Source organism: Aulonocara sp. 'chitande type north' Nkhata Bay, linkage group LG5, assembly GCF_057382095.1.
Source record: "Aulonocara sp. 'chitande type north' Nkhata Bay isolate Kocher_YH1m ecotype deep benthic linkage group LG5, A_spYH_male_GT1.1, whole genome shotgun sequence".
Taxonomy (NCBI): Eukaryota; Metazoa; Chordata; class Actinopteri; order Cichliformes; family Cichlidae; genus Aulonocara; species Aulonocara sp. 'chitande type north' Nkhata Bay.
In genome coordinates, this window is record NC_141348.1 from 15,505,272 (window position 1) to 15,513,891 (window position 8,620).

The 8,620-nt window shown below is 42.2% G+C and overlaps 1 protein-coding gene across 1 annotated transcript; it reads right to left on the reverse strand.

Moving 5' to 3' along the window:
- Window positions 1-82: 82 nt before the first annotated feature.
- LOC147330051 (dynein axonemal heavy chain 1-like) lies at window positions 83-7,087 on the reverse strand. The gene is made up of 17 exons (XM_086291599.1): window positions 6,858-7,087; window positions 6,445-6,670; window positions 6,097-6,292; window positions 5,834-5,985; window positions 5,552-5,748; window positions 5,293-5,437; window positions 5,012-5,170; window positions 4,364-4,495; window positions 4,058-4,228; window positions 3,733-3,912; window positions 3,298-3,474; window positions 2,502-2,672; window positions 2,188-2,318; window positions 1,595-1,739; window positions 1,118-1,324; window positions 699-933; window positions 83-299 (listed from the first exon to the last, which is right to left on the reverse strand). Exons 1-17 carry the CDS (start codon window positions 7,085-7,087, stop codon window positions 178-180), a joined length of 2,976 nt encoding a protein of 991 aa, XP_086147725.1. The 3' UTR covers window positions 83-177.
- Between the last annotated feature and the right edge of the window lie 1,533 nt (window positions 7,088-8,620).

Consider the following 8,620-nt stretch of genomic DNA (forward strand, 5'->3'; position numbering starts at 1 on the left):
AATAACGGTTGTATATTTGGCTGTGCAGAAAATACACACAAAAAAGGATCCAATTACCAAGTGATTTTAGTGATGGTAAATAAACACAGAGGATATTGCTTGTGAACAGTTTATTAGATAGATTAAAGTAGATAACCAATAACTAACAGCAATAACTAATAATAACTAATTTCTCGTTCAATAGTCCAGTGCACAGATGAGTGCAACACCCCGTTTGACCCAGTGCCTCTGGGTGTGATGTGTTGGCAACTCCAATGACACCACATAGTTCGTAGAGTGGCCGGTGGTGGACAGAGTCCCTGCAAAAGCACACAGAGCACTTCAGTGACTTAAAGACAAAAGTGTTTTAAACCATTTCTGTTTTTTCATTGCTACACTGAAGGAAGGATTTGTGAGCAGCCTAAGGTGCCAAGACGTTGGCATTGCGAGTGGAAAAAACTGAGCTGCACTTTCAGATGCTTCATGAAATTAGACCCTCACTGGAGTCTATTTTGGGTGAGTAATAAAACCAGCAAACAGGGATACGCACAAACCTATGACGGCACACCTACTGACTACAGATCATAACCTGAGCCAGAGTTTCACAAACATGGACTTTTCTTTTGTTTTTTCCTCACAAATTTACAAAAAACTCAAATTAATCTATATTATTTCTTATAATCTCTATACTAATCTATATCACTCCTCTATATACTGACCAGCTCGTGTGAGTGTCTTGTAGATAGGGCATACATAGATCCCTGAGGCTGGAGGCTTTCGGTTGGGTTTGGGGATCAGCCAGATGACGGCCATTTGGGTGTAGAGCTCCTTGGGTCTGGACTCTGCGAGCTGACCTGCCTTGTTATCCCAGCGAGCCCCCTCCAGGAATAGACCATGAATGTAGCAGCCTGTGTCTGGTGTTTCTGTTATCTCTGACACTGACTTCACTAATACCTGAAGGATAAATCATCACAAAAAAGTAGGTCAAGACCAGTGAAAACCTGGGTTAGGGTTGGGGTGGGGGGTAAAGTCATTATGAATGTAGCACTTTATATACATACAGATATGAAGCAATGTTCTACATCTGTAAGACTGTTCTTTAAAACATTGCTGCTAGTGAGGCAGCCTACAGTCTGACCTCAAAGTCAAATCCAATCGTGTCAATTGAGGTGCCGAAGCGACGGGCATAATTCTGGAGGGTTCCGGTGAGAAAAGCCTGCGGGAAAAAGAAGCCGCTAATCCAGAACGCAGGTGGAATGCCGTTAGAGATCCATCTCTGTAGGAAATTGATCCTCTGAAGCAGGTCTGACACCCAGGAGGCCAGAGGCTTCAGAGACGGGTAGGCCTGAAGAACGAGAACAGCGGAGTCAAACTGTGCATTCTCAGAAAGCACATTATTACATTTTAGGAGGAGAACAGAAATATCTTTATTTGATTTTCTGCCCAGTGAAATGGCACTTCAAATATTCAAGTCACAAGTGTGCACAATCTAGTGATACAAAAATTTGAAGAAAAAAAAGGATAACAACAGAGAGAAAAAAAGAGAATACATTCACATGTGCAGCCCCTGCTACAAAGTGAGTCACATGTAAAGTAACAGCTGTGTGTGCCTTGCCTTGGCTTTCCACATATCAGGCACCGCATTGTTGAATAAGCTGCGGGCCATAAGCTCGAGCGCGGATGACATCACCACTGAACCTTTCAAAGCCTTCACAATATCTCTGAGACTCAGAGAGATGACCTCCAGCAGCTTGTTATATCTGAAAGATAAAAAACAAACAAACACAATTACAAGTTACTAAAGCACTAATAACCACATGCCCACAGTTTGAGTAAAACGCAATTTTCAGGGCATGACTTACCAGAAATCTACTAATATGTGTGAGGTAATGAGACACTCCCAGATCAGGTTGATTAATGTGCAAAAATTTCTTTTTGTGCATAGTTCCACAAAAACAGATAAGCATTCACCTTGCAGAGGAATGATGAAATGACCCCGTATGTTTCATTCCTCCTCAAATTTCTTCGTGATAACAAAAAACCTTCACTTAATGGACAAAATATTTCTACTCTCTATATATACAAAAAAAAAAAAAAGTTTGCTGATCAATACGAATGACTCGGGAGATGCTAAGTCGGATTCTGGGACCTTCAGCCTCCAGACTCACTCTGGACAAATTTCTGACTAATAGTACAGCCTAATGTTACCTGATGACCTCCTGGATGAGCACAGTGTTCATGGACTCCTCGTAGAGCACCGGGTATTTTCCCATCACTTCTTCAATGTCAAAAGGAGGAGGGATCTTTTCAACGATGCCTGCCACTATCTCCTCCACTATCTGTAGCGAAGAAAGAAAAACAGATCATAGACAACACATCACATGCCCCGCACCTCTCAAACTCTATTTAATTACAAAGCAATCAATAACAATTAGTGCTAAATTGAATTATTAAGCAATCAATAACATGATGCTAGTAGTAATAATAAAGACATCTAAAGACAAATGAATCTGTATCGGTACCTCCTCAAGCGTTTTGCCCTCAGCAGATGTAGCTCGGGGCTGGAGACGAACCACAGCTTCTAACAAGCCAAAGGCCTCATTTTGAGCAAAGCTGATGTTAGCGTTGTCATGGAGACCAAAGATCTCAGGTGTGTCATTGATGGGCAAACCACGAATGTATGCCAAATAACCCTAGGGTCACAATTGCCATGACAGCGAGTCAGTCAAGCAGTCAGTGTTTGACATGATCAGAGTTAACATTTTACAGCATTTTTAACAAAATGTCTTGATTGGACTGCATTTCTAGTCTAAGCTTAAATCACAAGCTTTCAGGCTTTTCTGCAATCTGTGTTACTGCAGGCAAATACTCACCGCCTCTCTTGTTATATTTCCTTGTTTGAGAATGGCAGCAAGAAGAGAGAAAACAGTTTCTATTGTTGTGAACTTGTTAAAGAACAAACTCACACAAAGGGAAACACACTGTGGCATTGCAGCACAGTAACTCATGTGATAGTTTAACTTCTCTGAGCTGTGGAAACTTTTGTTCTCTATGACTGATTTGTATTTGATGGCTGTGTGACTCATGGTGTTTTACATGACTGATGTTTCCCCCCAGGCTTGGCTAACTTAGCCTTACTTCCAAAAAATGCATATAGCATGACTCTTTTCTGTTTTTTAAAACAAACATACTGTATGCCCCTATTTAAGTTTGATAAGGCACACACTTGCCTTTTATACTTTGCTTGTCTCACAATCAATAGCCTGTTATAAACTCAAAATTATGTATAGTAAACAGAGAGTTCTGAGTTTATCTAACCTTGATATCCAGTTTTGTGTCTATTTGCCGGTAGACTCCAGATGCACAGTAGACGTGATCACTACTGAGGACAGCAGGACAATAGAAGTCCTCCACCACACTGAGCAGACATCGTCTGTCCCAGTCATCTGTCACACGGCCACCATAATTAATCTCTCCTGCAGTGTATTTTAGAACCTGGACAGGTGGAGGACAGCAATGGGAGACAGACAAATGAACATGCTCAGCACAGGCAGATGCACACACATAATTTCTACCAAAAACCAGAACACAGGCGTCTTTCCTAGATGGCCTGTGTTTCTGCTTATAGCTTATACATCAACTATCTGTAAGAAACATTCTTATAACTGTAAGAAACAGTATGTATAAGTAGGAGCAATTTGAAACATCATCTTCAAATAGGTAATGAAACAGAGACAGAAGTGTTGCCTCCACCTTGTATGGGATGTCCTGGTACTCATCCAGGAACATTTTGAGCTGGCTGATACAAATGTTCAGGTCGCCATCAGTGAACTCATAGGGAATGTTGAAGCCCAAAGGGCCAAACTTTCGTCTCTCCAAAGCAATTCCATGGAACAGGCAGAGAGACAGCAGCAAAGACTTAAAGTCTGCTGTCTAGACAAGAAAGAAGAGTAGAGGAACCATTCATAGCAAATCTACACACTGGTTTGAGAAGACTTTACTATATGTTGTCAAACCAAAGCAGCAGGAGCTAAATATGGGAAACCAATCAGAGACACTAGAAGTACTTGAGACAGACCTTGGTGGAAGAGGAGAGAAAATCATTAGTGAGCCTCATGTAGGTTTTCTGTAGGTTGGCCTTGATGCCTCTTGGAGGTTCAATGGTCATCTTGGAACCATTCTGCAGAACAGACACCGGGAACTTATTGCTGGGAAGACTTGTGAGCCACAGGCGGAAGTTCTCGTGCACCTGTACAGGAAAAGAGACAGATTTTTCCCTTGGAATATAAAGGATGAAAAAGCTCTGTGTCCTTGGCTAGTCTAGCATATACACACTGAGGATCTGTTTTGCTTCTGGTTTATATTTGTGTCCTCTTGTTGTCACCTTTAGTGGGTTGATGTTTTCAATAAGTCTCTCCAGGGTAGGCATCCAGCTGGGTGCCAGATGACAGTTCTGGAAAAAAACCCAGTGACCTCTTTCCATGGCATCGTGCATCATACTCTCAGCCCAGGGGCCCTGAATCACACAAATGACAGCATTTCTGATAGGTTTAATCATTATTGGAGAAGCTGGTCTCATAAATAATATTTTGACTGTGGGCCTCAGTGCATCTGCCTACAGCTGAAAGGTTTTGGACACTCAGTTGAAAGACAGAAATTGAGAAGGGGGATACAAAAAGCCTGACACGAGCCAAGATCACGTAATTGCAAGTAATGTGATGCTAATGTCTATTGAACGTCTAAAGTGTGCTGCTAGAAGAATGTTGCCAGCACGGTTTAAGGTTTTTGGACACTGAGTCTGCATTTATCATTCAAGCTTCTTAAGCTCATTTATGGCCCCTAGAGTACATTGTCCTGGAATGGTCATAAATAGTGAAAACAATTAGCACAGCGGTGCTCTCATTCTCATTCTCACCAAGACAAATGACACTGGCCTGGTTCAGTGAAAATGTGATTTACAGCAGATTCCTGTGAGTCAGAGTGTGTGTGTGAGAGAGAGTGAGAATTCCCAGGCCCCCCTTCTAAAACTGACCTGGCCTTGGCCAAGAGAGATGGCGCTCATTTTCTTGGAGAATTGCATGACATCAGCAAATTTGTAGAGGTCAGCAGCAGGGTCGGTGCCAGGGGACAGAACAAAGATCAGGGGAGTGGAGGAAGATGACTCTGCGAAGACGACAGACAGGTCTGATGTCTGCAGAAAGATGGAAAGAGAAATAAGCCATAATTGATGTTATCACATACTGTGTCATAGTGTCATGTTACTGCACACAACTGCGATTTACTATGCATTTTAAGACGGGAGAAGTACTTTACCTGAGGCTCTATGAAGCGCTGTCCTAACTCAGCAGCAACAAAGTCCTGCAGGCCTTGAATGAGGCAGTCAGCCCTCAGACAGCGCAGGACCAACAGCTTCTGGAAAGAGTCCAGGATGACATCCCACGCTCCTGGGAGGGGCTCCCTTTAGGCAAATATACAGACATAAGCACAGCTTGTTAGACACTCACAGCTTCTGCAACGTACAAATGAAGGTGCAAAGTGTGAATGTGTTAGCACGGTGTTTGGCTTTACATGCCTGTGAGGCTGGCTACTGTCAAAAATTTTCTTGAAGCCCTCCAGATGTTCAGGGAAGCTTTGCGCCAGGTTAGAAAAATTTTTCAGAGTGCTGAGGCCTAAAATGTCCTGCCAGGCACGTTCTGACAGCCAGCTTACTGCTGGGTTGGCCAGCTGTTGGACAGGCATTGCTCCAGACAACAGGTAGCGCCACTCGACCTGTCAAAAGGAGGCGATGCAGCTTCATCACGTGTATTTAGGCTGCTTAAAGAAGATGACAGATCCCCTTCTTGCCGTTACTCACCATGTCAATCTTTTTGTCGTTCATCATGATGCGAGCGCACAGGAGAAAGGCAAACATCAGTTTGTGTTTCTCAAACAAGCTGCGACATATATTACCATAGAGGCTGAAGGTGAAATATTCATTGATGTTCCAGATTCTCTCCTCCACTGTGTCTGTGTGAAACATGTCAAGAAAAAAGGTGCTACCATAACATTGTTCACATCTGGTTCTTGTGATTTTGTTATCTTCACACATGTAGTTCAGTGTATAATCTTGCTGACTACCTGCACTTCTAGAGTTGGCAATACCAGACAAAAAGATTCCCAGGAACCACTCCAGAGAGTACTGGTACATTGGGTCAACATTGGACAGATCTGACACGCAGAAGAAGAGGATCTGTGCACGCACAGCCACAGGGACATACTCCAGACGGGCAGCATCAATGTTCTGCTCTGTCTTTTCTGCTGCCTTCACTTTAGCCTGCCAGAAACCCCAACATCGAAAACAGAGCAAATGTGGCTTAAAAGTTTAATGATGCATCACCAACATTTTATGAACAAGGGTGTAAAGAAAATTATTTAAACACTTCCCCGATATACAATATTGGACACAAAACTTTTCCACTGCCTGACCTTGATCTCTCCAGCTTTGATCTTCGAAGCCTCCAACACTCGGATGAGCTCCTCATTGTCCACAGGATTGCCTTCTGTGGAGCTGAGTCGGAACAGTATCTCATCCTCAATTTCTTTCAGTTCCTGCTTCATCTTGGCATTGCTGGTGATTAGCTGGTTCTTTGCAACCTCCAAGTCTTGCTGCTCTTTAGCCACCACCATCCCCAACAACTGGTCTTGTAGACCACTGAATATAAATAGAATGCACAGTCCCACAAATTCAGACCGTATGAGTAAGTATCACTAACAGAAACAGGTTTGCAGGATTCAGGACAATGTCCAAGCAATTACATTTTAACATCCTGCCAATCTTTTCAGTTATGGACTAAATAAATTATAATCACAGCAGATACTAAAATTAAAATGTGTGTTACCTGGGTGACAGGGTGAAGTTTATGAGTGTGACTTTGGCAGAAAACTCTGGAGAGTAGTGTGGGTTGGGCAGCTTGGTTGTGAGGTACATCTTGAAAGACTCGTGGTAGTCGATGAGTGAATCGCCCAGTTTCAGTAAAGTATGGCCTTGCTGCTTAAAAGTCTTAATAGGTGTGAGATAAACATAGTGGTGTGTTAGAAAGGTGAATAACACTGAAATAAAAAGAACCATTTGTTTGCAGCAGGTGTGTGAGTAATTACCTGTTGTAACAGGACAGGTTCTAGAGCAGGATCTAGTTCTTCCCCCACATTCTCTAAGAGGCAGGGTTTACCGAAGCGGATTGCATTCTCAAGCCTGCGCAGGAAGTCCCGGTCACTGAGTTTCACAACCTCCAACCCACTGTCCTTTTCCTGGGTGACCACAGGAAACATTTATGAGTAAGCAGTAAATCAAAAATCTATTTAAGCATGTATGTGTTAATAATATGTCCAGAGTTTGTTACACATCACTGCAGGTACCTGTGATGTTGTTGTTAACATATTAATTATGTGCACTAGAAACTTTATGATACTGACACTTGATCATATAATTACATATCACATTAAAAAAATAAATTAAAGGAACACTTTTTAATCAGACTATAGCATCAAGATAGTTAAACTTATGGGATATTGATGTGGTCAGTTAAGTAGCGGTTGGGGTCAGTTTCAGTTTCAGCTGCTTTGGTGTTAATGACACTAACAACAGGTACACTGGAGGGTCAATGAGGCAAAAACAGCAATAATTTTACAGGTAGAGGCCACTGACATCTTCCCCTTCTCATCTTTTCAGCCTTCTGTAGGTCAATCATTTTCATTTCCATCAAACAGTGTGGCATCCTGTAATTCCTAACACAATCCCAAGCAAATATCTGTATAGTTAAATGTATGTTAAAGTGTTCCTTTATCTTTTTTGGGCAGTGTATATCCAAATACTGCTCTTTTTCTTCTCTCAAGTTTTGACATAATCAGCACAGTTTGACCTCACCATGTTTTTAATCCATGTGTTTGCTTGTCCCTGAGGATCAATGAAGAGGGCCCAGCGCAGAGAGTACTGAGAAATCACACCATTTTCCACAGAAAGGTTGTCCTTGGGCAAACCTGCTATCTACAGGCACATAGAAATAAAAAATAACATTAACACAATAAAAAGTCAAATTAACCCAGAAAGGGTGAAAAAACAAAATAAGGCACTCCTATGAATAAATTGCCTCCAACCTGCCAGGTGCGGATGTTCACTGGATCTCCCAGAGTGCTGACCAGGTTGGGTACATCAGTGTGTGGAACACCCAGCTCTTTGAAACCTTTCAGCAATTCTTTAGCCATGGCTGCTCGGTACTCTCCCTGCCCCCCCCCCCCCCCCCCCCCCCCCAAAAAAAACCAAACAAACAAAAAAACAAAAACAAAAATAATCAACACACAAATTATGCTTCATTGATAACTGCATATACAGTATATTGTATTGTGGGAGAGGACCAGATGGAGACATGCTAAAATGAGGAATATAGACAGATACAGTGCAACATTTTATTATGATAAACTTACAGTGAAGGGTCCCAAGTATGCAATATATCCTGCAGACAGAAGCATGTCACCGGCTACGTTACTGATCATGTAATCCAAATGTTGTACTGTCTCCTTCCAACGCACTTTTTCATCTGCCAATCCACCAATAAGCTGGGAAATATAAAAACAGACTAACATTTAAGGACACATAGTAACTGGT